At 40.5% G+C, this 19293-nt stretch overlaps 2 protein-coding genes across 3 annotated transcripts in view; one reads left to right on the top strand and one right to left on the bottom strand.

Moving 5' to 3' along the window:
• Positions 1-1952, top strand: part of LOC124802549 (tetratricopeptide repeat protein 12-like) — a 119032-nt gene extending 117080 nt beyond the window's left edge. The window contains exon 6 of one of the 2 annotated variants that reach the window (XM_047263414.1): positions 1638-1952. In XM_047263414.1, the coding sequence (XP_047119370.1) occupies positions 1638-1666 (29 nt within the window). In that variant the 3' untranslated portion in view covers positions 1667-1952. The remainder of the gene's footprint in view (positions 1-1637) is intronic. The other variant, XM_047263413.1, reaches the window with a different exon arrangement.
• The window catches only part of LOC124802551, a 193775-nt gene continuing 176400 nt past the window's right edge, over positions 1919-19293 (bottom strand). Inside the window, 1 exon segment of the mRNA XM_047263415.1 lies at positions 1919-3663. Coding sequence (XP_047119371.1) covers positions 3548-3663 — 116 coding nt within the window. The 3' untranslated portion in view covers positions 1919-3547.

The raw sequence follows: 19293 nt of genomic DNA, 5'->3' as shown, positions 1-19293 counted from the left end.
TCCTTTACTTATTGTGCATGGTATCCTTCAAAATCCGCTATTCCACAATTGATACACCACTCCCAATTCTATGTGGGCATGACAATCAAAAAGCTGTCTGTCTGTATGAATGACCATTGACAAACTGCTGTCAAGAAACATCTGAACCACCTTGTTGCTGAGCACACTGTCAAAACACTACGTTCTTAATTTCAGTGACTGCTTCACAGCCTATGCCATCTGGATCCTTCCCACCACCACCAGCTTTTATTTTTGAATTGCGCAGGTGGGAACATTCCCTGCAATATATCCAACATTCCCGAAGCCCTCAACCTTCATTAGTCATTGTCCTTACCCATCTAGCCCCTTCCCTGTTTCCATTCCAGCAGTACATGGCCCTCTATTCCACCAAAGTTCCCTCAGCCTTTTTACTTCTCTCCTTTTCCGCTATCCCCCTTCCAAACCACCCTCCATCTAACCACTCGACTGCACCTAGCTGCTCTGTCTTCTCTCCATCTCATCCCTGTACACTCCCACAAGCAGCATATTACCATCCCGCGTAGTCCTACCCTGCCATCCCTCCCCCTGCCCGCCCTAGCCTCCTCCCCACCCTCACCATCCATTTGCCTCTCCCATCATGTGCTGCTGCTCACAGTCTGCCAGAGATTGTGATCGTGTGTGAGTTGCATTTGTGTGCGTTTTGTCTAATTTCGAAGAGGGCCTTGTTGGCCGAAAGCTCATTTTCTGACAGTCTTATTGTTGTGCCTTTCTGTGACTCACCATCTCTGCTACATGGTGATAGCAACTATCCTTTTCACCATATTAGGCATTCCTTTTTTAAGTGTAACTTCCACCCTCCCCTCCCACCCAAAAAAACATGTTATTCATGTAGTACAGAAACAGCATAATAAAAACTACCTTTTTATTTTTAGAAATTTCAATCAAAATCAAAATGCAGAAGCTGATCACACAAATGGGTTTAATTGAGTGTATATGAAAGAGTTCTTTCTTTCTCCCATAAAATTAACGAAAACAGAATTTTCATTTCTACACTCACTGATTTAGTTCCTGTATACTCATCTATGTGGGAACAACAAAAAACCAGCTGTCTACGCCGGGTATAACCAAGCTGTGACTAACTATGAATTCTACTATCCAGGTTTCTGAATATGCTGCACACCACAGAAATGAAGACTTCTACAGCAGTTTCAGTATCCATACCATTTGGATTCTCCCCCTCCCCCCTTCTAAGTTAATCTCTGAGCTCTTTTGTTTTTGTGTGTTTCATGAACCAATCAGTGACAATTGAGTGGTTGCCCCTGATCACAGATAATACAATTCTGTATTTGTGGTGAAGGGTAAATAGCTACATGCTACATTAAGTTTGTGTAGAAAACTACTTGAAAATCACAATGAGCTAGCTATTTTCCAGGGCAGTACTTATCATGCATTCCCTTGCTTGATTCTATCTGCCTCAAGGAAGCATATTCATTTTGATTCCCATCATAGTGTAAGAATAAAAATGGAACTCTGCTGTCATGAAATTGGAGAGTGATACAGTTTACCATTGTAACTGATTTTGTACCACAATAATGACATAGAATGCACACAGCAAATCTGTTTGGAATATTCTTCACATTGAATATTGCTTGTTTCAGAATATATGGAGTCATGGAATGAACACTAAACATAGGACTTCCAAAAACTAAAGGGAACATAGTGAAAAATAAAATACAACAAGAGCAGTAAATTAAGCCAGAGCTTAATGTATCATGAACATCTCACTGGACAACACTTGGAGCTTTTAACTTATTTTGACAATGTAAGTTATTACTGAAACTTAAACCATCACATTATTTAATATATAATTGGTAAACACAAACTATTAATGAAATGATTTATAATTGTTGGTATGGGAGTAAGTAAAATGCTAAGAAAATACATGTAATGTTATTTTATTTTTTTATAAAACATTAAAAAGCTTCAGAGAGAACATAGACCTTGTCATCTCTGAGCAAGACACATCTGCTATATATATAATACAAACAGTAGGAAAACTTGTAATTTTGAAAAAGAAAATAACAAAAAGTCAAGATAATTAACAGGTACTCTTTACAGATATTCAGCTATTCTGCAGTCTCATATGGAACAACTGTAGATGCTGCATGATTAAACAGCCACATGAAACACTTCATTAGTTCTTTGGTCTTGTGAAATGTCAAATGGCTCCCTTATGGACAGTATGGAGCACTACTCATATAAGCACACAGTTTATATTTACAACTTTCCAGCGTGAACTAGATAACTGTACATTTGGCCAGCACTGGTCAGAGCTCATTAAGATCATACTAGCATGTATTATGAAAACTGTTTGCCAGGAAGCTGTTAACTGGTAAATGCACACCGCCACACATTTTTGAAGATCTGATAGACATTCAGTATGACAATCTGTAACAGTGCTGTAATTAGAGAAACTTTCAATTAAAAGTTTCTTGAATAAATATTAACTGACATTTAGAATAAATATTTTCCTCCTAAAGGAGATACTTCAAGGTATTATATTTTTAGAGAAGTGTGGAAAATAAGCTGAAGAAACTTGTTGTGGCAGCTTCTTTAGCATGCAATACTCATAATATTTCTCCATTCAATTACTTTTTCTTGATGGCTTTAAACAAAAGAAAACAACAAACTACAGACATACACTACCTTACCTTTACAATTTCACATTCTGCGCATACAATTTCACTAGCAAATTAATCTTTCTCTCTATATCAATTCTTAGATGTGCACATACATTCCAATGTTTTGAAGTACCGTGGAATATTCTTCTAAGCTTTTAGCATTTAATTAACTGTCCCTTGTCAACAAGTACTGAAATACATGCCCAGACACTGACAGCAACATACTACACCAGTTTCTTGATAACAGTTTTTATGTAGTTCCTGGCACAAATATGTCAATAAATTTATACAAATATTAAACACACTGACACCAGCAGCACTCCTGGACAGGCAGTAAGGCAGAATGCCAGCCTTTACATAAATATTGAGAGAGATCTCTTTCAGTCACACAGTAACACCATAAATGAGCAGAGGCCATGACTCTGCCATCCAGGATTAAAAATAATACATACAGGGACTAGAGGCACTTCTAAAATTATCTAACAGCATTACAGAGTATGCCTCTTAACATCCACATTTGACAATCACATTATAAAACGTCATCTATTACACTCACCAATCTGAAGAAATATTCTACAATATTTAATTAAAAAAGTGAACCAACCAGTCATACTTTCAGATAAAAATTACACATCCATACTTTGTGGTTCTGACCACTATCAGTACTTTTAAGTTTAAGCCTCAGTAAAACTATATGTCAACACTACACAAAAATGCTACAAACTAAATGAGAAAACATGTAAAACTCAGCATGAAATGTAATAACAAGTTTATATGTACTCATTTACCATAACATTCCAAAATTCACTTTTTTTAACAATAATCTGTAATACTTGGAACACAGCCGTAACCCTGAAATTAATAGATTAAACAAAGCCTTGCCAACACTAAGGCCAATCTTGATCCACTGATGAGTCTAGTTCCAGAATCAACTGTTCAATATTTGGTTTAGGACTTTCTTCTGATAGCATCATCTTTGGAACACCCAATTCAAGAGAGACACCTGGAAGAAAGAAACAAAAGAGCTAATGGAATGCATTAAAATGAAACTACAGTACACATCATTATTTGCAAGACACCACTGACAGGGGACACTCATATTTTCTTTAAACTGAAAGCCAGAAGTGTTTTTCTCTGCCTGTCATAAGTGTCTTAGATTTTTTTTTAAGAAAAAGTGTGTTTGAAGAAACATTAAAGGATATTTTTGATACACTTATTGACAATTTTTCCACATAATCACCATACTGTTCAATGTATGTGGTGAGCCATAGCACAAGCTTCTTTATGATCTCCTCAAACAACTCTCCCATCAGCTCCTTCAGGGAGGTGAAAAGATGATAATCTGAAGGTGTCAAGTCAGGGGAATGTGGAGGTGGCTCAAAACATCCCAACTAAATGAGTCCAAGTGCACCTTGGCAGCTACAGCTGTACAAGGACCAGCACTGTCATGCAACAAGCACACTCCTCTCGTCAGCATTCTCCTTCTTTTATTCTGAATGCTCTTTTAGAGTTTTTTTAGGGTCTCAAATATTATTGTGCATTGGTGGTCTCCCACTGAGGCAGAAATTTGACCAAAATGATGCCTATTTGGTACAAAAACAAAGAAGCCGTGATAATTTTGTCCAAAATTTTGGTTTTGAATCTTTTGGTTGATGAGCTGGTATGACACCACTGTGACGATTGTCTTTTGTCTCAGGCATGTATGGAGCCATCCACGTTTCATCTCCAGACACAATAGTGCTCAGAAAATCTTCACCTTTCAGTTCAAATTGTCCAGGAAACTCAGAGGCATTACTGAACCAATTTTTCTTGTGCCACTCTGTCAGCTGTTTTGGGACTTCTCTTGTGTACAGTTTCCTGTGTCCCAGTGTTTCTGTGAGTGTCCTGTAAGAGATATTTCATCCACTGTCAACTAACAGTCTTCACAAATCCTTCTGCCTGCAGTAAATTCTCTACACCACTTAAACATACTTGTTGTTTGTAACACCTTAGCTGTAAACCATTTTGATTTGCAAAGAGATTTTGGTAGGTGTTATTTCTTTCACAAGTAGGAAGCAGATAACAGCATGTGGCTCACACTTGGGAGGGATTTCTTACAGGCATCCTTCACACAGCAGGACACTACAATACGAGTTTACATACTATCATGTTCCTGCGATGCTCACTCTGATCTGGGTTCCTCCTCTACCAATCAGCGTTGTGAACCCTCAAAAAACCACAATCCGTTACGGTCACAGTAAACTTACTTTATGACTATGCATTGCAATCTAAAAGTTTTGCATACAAACACAAAATTGTATTATCCCAGATTAAATCTACTGAAGGTGCCTGAATGTAAAAGGCAAAACAAATGTGGAACAAAAATAAATAAAGACTGCAGCAAGAAACAGCTATTTCAGTTAAAAAAATAAATAAATAAATAAACACACAGGAAGTTTGATGTCGGTCTGCAAGGAAGGATATCAGTTTTGTTTCTTGGCATCATTGTTGGCAATTTTCAACAACAGACTGTGTTTCGCTAAAACATCGATTGTATGCAACATATCTGACACAGACTTCAATAAAATTTATTAAACATGTACAGTTATGCAAGAATATAATACAGATGAAGTTCACAGTAATAATAAGTTTTTTACTTCGAGATGTTGGGACTGAGTGTGAACAAATGACAAAATATGCTTTGACAGTATTACTGAAACACTGAAATAAATTAAGAATTTTGTAATATTTTTAATCCAACTCAAAGCAAGGGTGGGTAGAGTATATTAACAGAAATTTTATCTCATGAACTTATCTAATCATTTCAGGATAGGAAATTTTTTTTCACTAGGCACAAAGATTGTTTTGGGTTGGGTTGGGTTGTTTGGGGAACGAGACCAGACAGCGAGGTCATCGGTCTCATCGGATTAGGGAAGGATGGGGGAAGGAAGTCGGCTGTGCCCTTTCAAAGATTGTTTTGATATCAAAGAAATGTTGATAAATGTTGTAAAATAACTAAGGTGAAGTATCAGCTCAATTTGAAGAAGAGTTCTATTTATGTAGTTTTTTCGAAGAGTTGTGTTGTGTCTCTCTTCTTGATAATGGTAGGAGCTTAACAATGCATTATCACAAAATCCTTTGTTATGCACAGTTAATCACCAACAAAAATTCATACAAAAGTCCTCCTTTTCAATAGTTAACAACCTGGATGATATATTTACAGAAAGACATAATGAAGTACACCAGTGGTTCCAGAACCAAAAAAACGCAAAGGTGGTGTTTTCTTATTAGAAAAAAGTTGTTTTTATTGTCTTATTCTTTGCCAGGTAACCATTAATTAGTAAATATCCAGCAAGTTTCCTGGAGTAACTTGGCATACAATATGTGAGAAGATACTTTGGTAAAGATGAAAAGTATACAGGGTGTTTTATAATATTGATTACATTAAACTTACAGTTATAAATGATACGTCAAATGAAAGAGCACCTCAAACAGTTTTACCAAGAACCTTATAAATGTTCCCTGGCATAGCGAAGTACGTGATTGGTTGAACTTCACTGTACCCAAGTGCTGGATAGGCCGCAAGGGGCCCAATGACAGGGCTTGCTTTGCATGGCCTCCACGTTCACCCGACCTAACGCCATGCGATTTTTTCCTATGGTGCATCATCAAGGATTGTGTGTACCTGCCTCTCCGCTACCAGCTGATCTCCCTGAATTAAGAAACCGGATTGAAGCAGCTGTTGCTACAGTCACTGAAGACACACTTATCAACATTTGGGAAGAACTCTGCTATACACTTGATGTGTGCCATGTGACAAATAGTGCTCACATTGAACATTTGTAAGGTTCTTGGTAAAACTGTTTCAGTTGCTCTTTCATTGTACCTGACCACAATGATGCCTTGGCAATAGGAAACTGATGAAAATTCGTCCAATTTGGCACCCTCTGACTTCCGTCTACTCTGAAATCTAAGAGATTTGTGGCTATAAACTTTTTGAGACCAGTAAATAGATTACTGCAACTGTAAATGGTTTTTTTACAGTCCATCCACAGTTCCATTACAGACATGAAACTGCTCACTGGATAAATATTGAACAAAGTGTACTGATTGTAAACATATTGGATTTTTATACTTTGACACATCTCAGTACTGGCCTACCTCTCTTGTTCTTAACAGTAAAACATTCTTGCTGCTAGTTTAGAAGAGGAGTCATTACAATGAAAGCCACTGGTTGTATGAAGAGTCCATATGGTAAGGGCACAAATAAAATTATTTCCAGGGTCTTCTAATGCTACTACCCTTGGAATTTCCAATGAAATGTGATAGTAATGCTGCACAAGTACCTCCAAAAATGTTAGTACAGAACTAAGTGGGTGCTAGTGGCAAACCTGATGAGCTTTTTCTGAGTAATACTCCCTTATGCAGATGTGGAATTGTCTTGCAACAGACCACATTTTATCCATATGGGGGCACTCTAAAACAAACAAAACTCTCAGAAGTGGGCAGCAGATAATTCTCATTAACTTAGAAGAATTTTATTAAGTATCCTTTTGTTACTGTTTGATGTGCAGGGTGGAGTTTTTCTGCCACACAGGGAACAGAGTTAACTGAAATGACTGAGAATGAATTACAGTGAGATTTTTATCGCCCAAATAATAAATAAAAAGAAGAACAGAAATTACTCAGACACAGAGCATGGCTGAAGCAGGAAACCAGTGGCAGCTTTCAGAGAACCATCCCTTGACTGAAGGAAAACATGTAGAAGATAACCTGGATCAGTGACTTGGATACAATATACACTGAGGTGACAGAAGTCATGGGATACCTCCTAATATTACCCCAGACCTCCTTTTGCCCAGTGCAATGCAGCTACTTGATGGCATGACTCAAGAAGTCAGTCACTGGAAGTTCTCTGCAGAGATACTGAGCCATGCTACTTCTACAGCCATCCATAACTGCGAAAGAGTTGCCAGTGCAGGATTTTGTGCATAAATTGACCTCTTTATTATTCTCATACATGTTTGATGGGGTTCAAGAATGGTGATCTTGACCTCTTGATTATGTCTCATACATGTTTGATGGGGTTCAAGTATGGTGATCTGGGTGGCCAAATCATTTGCTTGAACTGTCCAGAAAGTTCTTAAAAACAATCATGAACAATTGTGGCATGGTGACATGGCTCATTGTTATCCACATAAATTCTGTTGTTATTTGGGAACATAAAGTATATGAATGGCTGCAAATGGTCTTCAAGTCCAGGTGGTCATGTGTGTTTGAGTTGTGCGTGTGTTTTGCTTAAGTCAGAAGTAGGCCATTGGCCGAAAGCTTACTTGTTTGGCAGTCTTTTTGTTGTGTCTATCTGTGAATCAACATCTCCATTATATAGCAAGTGACAATTTCATAATATTCTCGAAACTTGTTTTACTCAGTTATTAATTTTAAGTTTTAACTGCTAACACAGAAATCATAATGAACTTTAAAAAGTAATTAATATCATAAAAAGAACAACAAACCTGCCATGCTATTAATAGTTTTTTGTGGAGTGAATAACACTTCCCGCAGAACACAGTTTGAGAAATGCTGTACAAGAGAGTATCCAGCAGCAATACATATGAGTAATTCCACACATTGTGTACCATTACATCCTGCAAGGACTGTACACCTCTGATGTTTGTTGAGGACTGCAGGATACATGTAGACTATCATGCAACACATACTGTTGCCCTCCTCACAATGTCCGATGGGTGAGTTGTTAAAGCACAGCATGCACTGAGTATTGGTAGGGCATGGGGTATGGTGTATGTGTTTCTGTTCTCTTGGGCTATGCTACAGAAAGCTGAATCATTACAAAAGAGGTACTACATCGACAAGAAGCTAACTGATGACTCTTAGGCCTAAGTTGTGATTCAATCATACACCTAGATGCACAGTTAACACAAAATAATATCTGCAAAGTGTGACATAGCAGTACAAGCCAAGGCAAAGGCTTGTTGCCATAACCAGCTGGATCAGCATTTCATTTCAACACGCTGCTGTCTCAGTACACCAGCATCCAGTTTGGTCAATGACAGTAACAGTTTTGCCATAACCAGGGATGCTTTGGCAGCATTTCGGCATGTGGTGTATGTGACACATTTGATGTCCTGCTCAATAAGCCCACCCTCTCTTGTATAAATACTAGCCACCTAGCCAAGCTGGGGCATTCAATCGGTGAGTTTTCCAACTGGCATCCCCTGTACTGGGGGCTTCTACCATGAGGCTACCATTCTTCAACCACCACCTGGATAAGACTGCTTGCCTGGGTTTCCAACCACCGGACATTCGCCATATGCTGAGGCCCACCTTGCTTACAGCCTAGCAAGGTAGCCTTCATCCAAGCCAAGTTGCGTTTAACGGGCACTGATGTCTCATACACACATCGTGCACTGTGGACTAAAAGCCCACAAGTCTTCTGTAATGAATTATTGTAAAAATAAACAAACAATTGAGCTATCTTTGAGCTGTCTGTGACTTCTGCTGACCACCTACCTCCACCAGAGAACCCAGCACCCCCATATTAGGTGTAAAAAGTAATGGTGCAGGCTACAATGGATGTCCGTGATCCACAACAAGGAGAAGCAATGGCAGCAGCAGTTCAGCGGTGGTGTTTAGCGGAGGGATACAAGTAAGTGCTGACTTTAAGCATTATCTTTTCTATACTTCGTAATTTTTTTTCTTCCTGTAGTGATAGATGGCGATCAAAATGGTATTGGTCTAAAGGCGTCAACTGAAGAAGCAATTCAACACTTGTTTGATCAGATTGTTCAAATGCGAACTGATAAAGCAGAATTACAAACTACAGTTTAAAAGTTTCAGGTGGAGAGAAAGAAACAGTCACCTCCTAGAATGTCCATATCTGTCCTAGATGATACCACAGCCTCTTTAGCGATTACTTTTTCATAAGAAATAGGGGAAAATATTTGGACTTTTGTAGGTAATTTACTTATGGGTGCAAAGATAGGGGAAATGGAACAAATTGAGTATAGCTTGGTTGAAGTTAACATGACATGCAAGGGCGTACACCATGAGAAACTGTGGAAATACTTGTTCCGTCCAGAACTTGCAGGGAGGACTGTTGGAACAATACAGGAGAAAAGTACCTCTAGGTATTATCATGAGCATCTCAATAGTGTAACTCAGATGCAAGGAGAGTCCATGGAAAGATTTGTTGACTGAATTAGGAAGTTCAATATTAATACTCGTGAGGTCATAATGACAATGCCAACATGGCCATTCCTCAAGAGACAGAGCAGAGTGTGTCAAAGGCATTCTTGTAGGTTTTGCCAGTTGTAAGTCCTGTAAAATTGCAGATAGATTTTCTAAAGTCATTAAATGAAGTTGTGACAATTGTGACAGCTTTAGAAGAAATAGATGCGGTGACTAGACATATGAAAGGAGTGCACAGATGTAGTCTGACTAGTCACAATCAACAAGACTGTAGAAAACCTGTGTGGGAGGTATAAGTGAATTTTACTCTCAGAATGGGAAAGGCAGTGCAGGATTCCACGGGTACAAGGTGGTTGTGGATTAGGTCTCGCACCAATCACACGTATCTGTAGCAACTCAGGGTGTAGTTGGGATAAGGAATTTGAATCAGTTTCATTGTAGACTAAGTGGAGAAGGGTCAGAGTGGGAGGGAAATACTTCCGGGCTTGTGTGGAAATACTTGTTGAGTTGGCAGTAGCTGCATTGTCACACTTTTTCTGGATTTTGTGAGTAAAGATATTGCCAAAATCAATCTGGAATGGCACATAGTAGAGCTGGGCAGCCTAATACTGATAGAAATGTGGCTTGGGATACGGTACCAGAAGGTACAAGGAAGCTAGTCTGAGCATATGTAAACGCAAATGTGCCAATTAATACTTTGTGTATAATAAAAAAAAATGGCAGAATATGAGGACCTAGACAAGTAGTCCAGTCAATGAAGGAAAATTATGAGAAAAATTTGTGTAGTACCAAATTTTTGTCCAGTCACAGGAGGAAGTTCCATGAACAACATACAAAAAATTCTGCTGGTGGGGTGTGAGTGTGGGGGTGGGTTATTTAGAGTCCCCCCTCCATTTTTAATAATTCAACTGCAGCTTCTAGCGAAAGTGTTTCCAGTTTAAAATTACACTTCATTAAATTTCCTACAAAAAAATTCCTATTAATTTTTTTCTCTGGGGCTAATAGTTTCCACATTGCAGGGGATGGAAATATGTCAGATTATTAAAAATTGTTTTTTAATAGTATGAAATTAATGTTTATTGTTAAGTGGGCTAAAACAAATTTTTAATGTGTATACCACATCAAAGTGCACTAGAGCCATATTAAGGTGTAAATTTTGATCTGGGGAAGTACAAGGAGAAAAGATGAGGGTGGAAGGAAGAAGTGAGTGTGAAGGATGGAAAGTCACTAGGTTGTGGTCACGCACTTCCTTCATTTGTAAGACTTAAGAGCAAGTAAGTGACTCCCCACTCTTTCTACCCCACTTTATCATAAGAAGCAACAATATGGAGTTTCACAAAGTTATACTGCCCTTTCATACATCGACGTTTTGGACTTTAATATCTGTACAATGTTCTACACTACTGGAGAGATAACTGATTCTTAGCCATCATGTATGGCAGGTGTAATGTTGTTCTAGGAAAGGCAACTACTCCCACAATGGGCACTGCTCACTTTTCAGTCTACAGACTAAACCACTCTAGTATCCCTTGTCCAGCTCTCTTATGCGAGTAGGCAAAATAAGTTCTTTGAGCTTGAGTTCCTATATTGGAGCTATTTTCAGTGTATTACATGAGTATTTATTTTCAGTTATTAAGTGAGCTATTATGTAAAAAAGCTCAGCATCTGGAGCTATCAGCTGTCTGCCACACTGTAGAGGCTGCACCAAGTGTAACATGTTGTCAATATAAATTTTATAATGTGGATTTCACTGCCTCCACTAAAAATAGCTGGAATACTTTTAATAGCAAGAGGAGTATCAGATGCATCATCTCAACATTCAAAGAGGGCCAGAGGCTTATACTGGCGCCCTCTTCAAAGAAAGTAGATCACCTCGGTGTTATGACACTTAAATATTTCAACATAAGGTAAGCAATGCATTGCAGCAGATTACTCTTCAAGGCTTGAGCATGATCAGTCCCATTCCATCAGACCTCCTGCTAATAAGATATCGCAAGATTTACTGTGGATGTCTGGTATGTGACACCACTCAATGTAGCACACTCTACAAGTGCCACCAGTTTCTGATGGAAGAAATTTATGCAGTCTACCAGTAACACAGTCAATGGTGAGAGAAGTGTGGTACCTTTCTTGCCATTCATTAATTCACTGCCAAGTGACTATAATACTGTTACATGGCTTTATAACACACTTTCAATGATAAACAGTTACAAGGAAGGTGCCAAATTTATCAATCCAACCCCATTCCTACATAGGTCACCAACATCATCACACTTCGAAATTACACAAAATCTCACTAATTGGCTGTAAATAAGCATTCCGTTAATAAACTGAAAATAACTCCACTATATAAACATGGGTTCAATGAAAATATTTTGTCTACTTACATAAGGGAACTGGACGGCAAATAAATGATGGAGGGAGAAACTACCATACCCAGATGAACACTACACCTGACGTTCAGGATGACTAAGACCCCTCTAGCAGTGTAGAAGAGAGTGCGAAGGTATATGTAAAATCTGTCCATATGTGCTTCTTGTGTCAGTATTATTAGTAATTCATATCTGTATTCCATTAGTATCAGCACACACCGTGCAAAATAAACATCACCTGACATTTTTGGGAACTGTGTCGCAAGTGATCTACAATGCGAGCTGCGGAAGGATCGGTACAACTTCGTCAAATACCCTGTAGTAGTTTTTTGTGACACAGTGGGGTAGACTGAACGAGGAATTGTCTGCTCGCTCTTCAGTTTGAAGACCTAAGATGTAGTGCATGATCACAATTTGACGACTTGTTTTCCTTCAGGTGTGTACCCTCCATCCCATTATCCCCCACCCTGTTTCACTCCCAGAACACAATTTCTCACTTAATATGACTCTACTGCTCTTAGACGTCAAACATACATTTAATATTTGTTCTTAACCCACTTCCTTTAAAAATAGACATTAATTTTATGCCATTAAAACACTGTTTTTAATAATCTACAGTTTTCTCATCTCTAGCAATGCAGAAACTATTTAACTTAAAGAAAAAATGGAAAGGATCTTTTTTGTACGAGATTTAATTTGGTTTAACTTTGTACTGGGAAAGATCCCCTCCTTCCCATCCCCCACACTCACACCTCACCTGTCAGGATTTTTAGTATGTTTTTCATGAACTCCCTCGTACTACTGTACAAAAATTTGCAACTACACAAATTTTTTCCGCTATTCAAACTTTTTTGGTTGTTGCTGAAAGACAGATAATGCCCATCAGTATACTCAATACCAGTCAATGGAACTGGAGCTATCACGAGGTGAACTGACAGCCAAACAACAAGAGCTGAAGTATGAAGGGTTGGATAGGGATTTCAATATAAAGTACTTTAACTCGGAACTATCTTCAGGAAAGGTATCACATTTGCAATGAAATGATACGGAGGAGATGAAAAGCTATTACAGAAATATGTAGGCTCATTTAACACTCAACACTCCTGGGCTATGGACAAATATGACGATAATGCAGCATGGATTCCCACTGGGAATGAATCCTGGTGTACAGGAAACCGTAATGAGTTCCAGATCAGCTCCAACAGGTGATGGGAGAATATACATCAACAGCTCTGAGATGTGCCTATAAAAGAGATCCCTTGGAAGAGCAGTGAGGTAGGGGATGGAGGAAGCAGCACCAATAGCAATTGTACTGAGAAAAGCTCAGATGGCAGTAAGGCCTACACATTCTGTTGCGGCTACTGGTACGGCCATGGATGCTGACCAAATGCCAAACACCACAAAACTTTAGAGAATCTTGAGTAATGGCATTAGTTTACAAAAATAGATTTGCGAAGTGGGTACCATCAGTTGGAGGTATTACCAGAGATTTGACCTAAGACTGCAGTTACTGTTCCATCCAGTCACTGCCAACACCACCGAATGCCATTTGGATTGAAGAATGTGTTGGCTACGTTTCAGCACTAGTTAGACGGAGTGCTAAGGGGCCTGAAACCAAACCAATGTATAGTGTCTTGCAAGAACATCCGAGAGCTTGTGGTACATTACTGTACATCTCAAGTTGATTATGACCAGCACAAATGACACTAACTACGGGACCACTCCAACTCAGCACCACTGATTTTGTGCATATTTATGGTATGTGAAGAGCTTGACCAGAAATGAAAGTGACAGCTCCAGATGGCCACGTGTTAAGAAAAAATAGTATTTTGGCATGGGTTGGGCAAGTCATGAGCCATTTATGTTAGTACAGTTTCCAGGCAGTGGTTGTGCAGCAGAAAGCATATAGATGAGTAGTCCAATGGCCACAGGATTGAGTCCCTATGCAGGAACACTCCATTTTTTTGTTATCAGGTCAATATTTTGATCAAGAAACTCAAAACAGTTCTTATCTTATTAAGAGAGAAGAAGAAACTAGATCCTGAGAAGACCGCATCAAAATATATTCGATTTTTTATCATGAGCTATCCCAGCCAATATCTGGTGGAATTATCCGTTACAAGTGGTTTGCTGCCAAACTGTGGGATGAGATAGAACCTTTTATGAATGTAAACCAAGTTTCTTTTTCTATAGTAACTTTAAAACAACCATGTAATTGTAAAAATGGGTAATATATAGCATGTGCATGCCTTACCATCCCTTCTTTGAAATTTATTTGCACAAATTTTCCACTGTCTTATATTAAAAAATAAGGTATACTGGGCATTTTTCAGTTTATTTGCAGTGTAAGGAAAATAAAAATTGAACACATAAAAAGATAGGTTTCCTTATAGTACCTCAAACCCATGACCTGTGGTACCATTCTGGACTCTTTCCACTGCCAACTACTGCCTGGAAGCTACACTAACATAAATTGCTCATGATTTGCCCAACTCATACCAAAATGCTACATTTTCTAAATACTAGGCCATCTGGAGCTCCCAGTTCTGTCACTTATTTCTGGCCAAGCCCTCTTTTTATACCATAAATTTGTCAAAAATCTGTGAGGACAAGTAGTTGTAGTGTCCTGGTACTTTTGGAAAAGCAGCCTTTTGTATTGAAGGAATTTTACTATTTGGACCATATTACTGGTAAGGATGGCCATAATATTGCCCAGGGTGGTGTGTAAATAGACCTCTGGCTTGTGTAAGCCATGCAATACTTTCCTACTGCTGGTATGGAAACAGTGTTTCAGTCTTTTTTGTGTTTAGCTAATTATTACAGGAAGTTAGTGCCAAAATTTGCAGAAGTGCCAAGATCCCTCATACATCTGTTGAAATAGATAATAAACTTTCACTGGACTCCAGATTGCGAAGAAGCCTCTGTGTGGTTCAGACACCACTAGTCCCGTCCTTGCTTTCCCAGATAATCATAAACAATTCATATTATCTTGTGATGCTAGCAATCACTCCTTATCTTATAGTGTGCATTAAGCCAGGAAATAGATGTAACAGAGTAGCCGATACCCTGTGCTTGCAAGCAACTAAATAACCATGAATAACCACGAAAAAGGAGATCAATGTGATTTCTGTTATCATGCATTTCTGTTTGTTACTTATATGTAAGGTGCTTCGAACATTTAATGGTTCACACAGCTTTAAAATGGCTTATGGACCTTAAGGATCCAATTTGCTGCTTAACTCAATGGACTTAGTGAATCTGACTTCGAAGTGATACAACAACCCTGGGAAAGTGCACTGTAAAGCAGATGGACTGAGCCCTTCATTTTGTGGGGTGGAGCACATTGGCAGATCAATGATAAAAGACTCAGGCCACTGACCAAGACTGTCACAAATTTATGACACAAATTAAGTTTTGTGTGATTGTAGGATCTTTAGCAAACAAAGTGTGGACGACCTATTGTTGTGTCGGCAAGGTTACAAGACAAGAGGTTGACGGAGGCCCACAATTCTGTCTTAGAAAGGCACAGAGGTCGATGAACTAAGGGACAACATATCACAGAGAATTATTTGTGAAGCAAATACAAAAGCCCTAGAGAGGCAAGAAGGTGCACAAGAAGAAAAGGCCTGGCTGCCTAAGTTCGTCATTTGGCAATGGGCAATATTGACCAATCCCCACATTTAGAAAAAAAAAAAAAAAAAAAAAAAAAAAAAAAAAAAAAAAAAAAAGACTAATTGATTATGCGATACCACAGGCCTTGACCTATTTGACATCCTCAGTCCGTTTAAAAATAACAACTCCTGACCCTTACCACTAGGATGCATGTGGGTTAAGTTCATTTAAGGGTTGAAGTTCTCCCTCAATTACCAGCAGTTTCCTCCAAAGGAGAAAGGGAAGTGATAGGGGGAAGAGGTAAGGCCTACAGCAATGAGCATATTATCCTTGTGGTTAATCCTACCTAGGTTTGTATGCCCTAAGATCATAGGGTGGACTAGCAAGGAAACTGAGTATCCTCTGCCTCTAGGATGCAATCCAGATGTAACCTAGGGACAATGTTTGGAGGATGACAGATGACAGCACAGCTTAAAATCATCAAATATCAGTCAACAGGGAATGGGAGACCAAGAGGCATTGATATAATGATGTCCCTGTGCCTTTTTAGCAGCTTTGGGGTGGTGGGAACCCTTAAAGTACACTCCTGGAAATTGAAATAAGAACACCGTGAATTCATTGTCCCAGGAAGGGGAAACTTTATTGACACATTCCTGGGGTCAGATACATCACATGATCACACTGACAGAACCACAGGCACATAGACACAGGCAACAGAGCATGCACAATGTCGGCACTAGTACAGTGTATATCCACCTTTCGCAGCAATGCAGGCTGCTATTCTCCCATGGAGACGGTCGTAGAGATGCTGGATGTAGTCCTGTGGAACGGCTTGCCATGCCATTTCCACCTGGCGCCTCAGTTGGACCAGCGTTCGTGCTGGACGTGCAGACCGCGTGAGACGACGCTTCATCCAGTCCCAAACATGCTCAATGGGGGACAGATCCGGAGATCTTGATGGCCAGGGTAGTTGACTTACACCTTCTAGAGCACGTTGGGTGGCACGGGATACATGCGGACGTGCATTGTCCTGTTGGAACAGCAAGTTCCCTTGCCGGTCTAGGAATGGTAGAACGATGGGTTCGATGATGGTTTGGATGTACCGTGCACTATTCAGTGTCCCCTCGACGATCACCAGTGGTGTACGGCCAGTGTAGGAGATCGCTCCCCACACCATGATGCCGGGTGTTGGCCCTGTGTGCCTCGGTCGTATGCAGTCCTGATTGTGGCGCTCACCTGCACGGCGCCAAACACGCATACGACCATCATTGGCACCAAGGCAGAAGCGACTCTCATCGCTGAAGACGACACGTCTCCATTCGTCCCTCCATTCACGCCTGTCGCGACACCACTGGAGGCGGGCTGCACGATGTTGGGGCGTGAGCGGAAGACGGCCTAACGGTGTGCGGGACCGTAGCCCAGCTTCATGGAGACGGTTGCGAATGGTCCTCGCCGATACCCCAGGAGCAACAGTGTCCCTAATTTGCTGGGAAGTGGCGGTGCGGTCCCCTACGGCACTGCGTAGGATCCTACGGTCTTGGCGTGCATCCGTGCGTCGCTGCGGTTCGGTCCCAGGTCGACGGGCACGTGCACCTTCCGCCGACCACTGGCGACAACATCGATGTACTGTGGAGACCTCACGCCCCACGTGTTGAGCAATTCGGCGGTACGTCCACCCGGCCTCCCGCATGCCCACTATACGCCCTCGCTCAAAGTCCGTCAACTGCACATACGGTTCACGTCCGCGCTGTCGCGGCATGCTACCAGTGTTAAAGACTGCGATGGAGCTCCGTATGCCACGGCAAACTGGCTGACACTGACGGCGGCGGTGCACAAATGCTGCACAGCTAGCGCCATTCGACTGCCAACACCGCGGTTCCTGGTGTGTCCACTGTGCCGTGCGTGTGATCATTGCTTGTACAGCCCTCTCGCAGTGTCCGGAGCAAGTATGGTGGGTCTGACACACCGGTGTCAATGTGTTCTTTTTTCCATTTCCAGGAGTGTATGTGCACTGGATGGCAGCATCTGTACACTTGGCAATCAGATTTGGTAATATCCAACCACTGATGGAAGTTAAGGATGGTCTTTATTGCCCAAGTAGTGAAAAACTAAGTAGGGGAACCTACAATTCATCATTCAGGACAACTGGTGCCGATCTACACTCAAGAAAATTACTAATTGTTACAGTCCTCTTTTGAGTGACTGACTTTGGTTTCAACTTCTTCAGACTGTGTACCACAAATCCGGCTTTGGCAGAAAAAGAGGGTGGATGGATGCACAAGGGTGGTTTTTGAAAACAGCCTCTGGTGCAGCTCACGCAGAAGGTCTGGAAAAAGTGAACTCCATTTTACACCAGTTATGGACAGACAAAGGATAATGAGGGAACCAGCTACATACCACAAAGTTACCAAGCCTTGAGAAAAATATGGTTAATAATACTCAGCACCTTTGTACTTTGGCCACTACATTAGCATCTCACAATCCAGGAGGCAACGGCCACGGTGAACTAAGACCTGAGCATTACTGAGACCGTGATAGATGTTACTGACACCAAGCTGACCACTGCGAGGCTCCTTCAAACTCTCACAGACAATATCACTGACGCTTGCCTTGATGTTGCCAAGCTGCACGAAGCACTCATTCATGCTACCTGTGGGGACTTGACCTCAGAATTTTTACCCAGGAACAGTTTCTTGATAGACTATGGGAGGCTCAGGATGGGTTACTGGTATCTTTGGAATCATTAAATGGCACTAGAGGATGATTCTTTACCACTGTATTACCATATGACTGATGACGTAACTAAGGATGGAACCTGGTTAGAGGTTCAGATACGAATACCCCAGCAAGTACAGAAAGCCAATTCAAATGCTACATAATCCACTCCTACACTGTAGTGTGGGGATATCAAAGGAAGGAAGCTCAACCTGTTCTGTATGGAGAAGCCTGTATGTGAATGTCCTAAGGAAGTGGGTGCAAGTAAAGCCACCTCTTTTCAAAGGGTGGGGGTCACAGAGTTATTTAAGTACCACGCGATAGTTAAGAGTTACAGTATCAGGTTTGATAATCAACTGAATAAAGTCGGCATTCTTAAGGAAGCAGCTCAGCTGCTGAAAAGTTGCGAGTGAACTCCTGTAAACAGTTTGAGCCAAAGACTCAACATAATTACAGGTTTTACCATAGCAAGGAATTTGGAGGGCTGAATTCTTCTAAGAGGAAAGAGTAGTGGCGCGAGCCCATGCAAGGGCTCACAGCTGTAAACATGCTGCTTGCCGTAATCAGCTGGCACAGTGTTTTACCACCCTGCCTGTCTCCGTATATCAGCATGACCATTCAGTCAATGACCAACAGTTGCGCTGTAACACACGACACCTCGGCAGTGCCGAGATAAATGGTGTATGTGACTCCTGGGGCATCAAATCAACAAGCCTGCCATAGTTTGTATAAATACTAGCCGCCTA

This window comes from Schistocerca piceifrons, chromosome 6 (genome assembly GCF_021461385.2).
Source record: "Schistocerca piceifrons isolate TAMUIC-IGC-003096 chromosome 6, iqSchPice1.1, whole genome shotgun sequence".
NCBI lineage: Eukaryota > Metazoa > Arthropoda > Insecta > Orthoptera > Acrididae > Schistocerca > Schistocerca piceifrons.
Note: the sequence above shows the minus strand (reverse complement) of the source record. Positions and strands in the feature narration are given on the sequence as shown.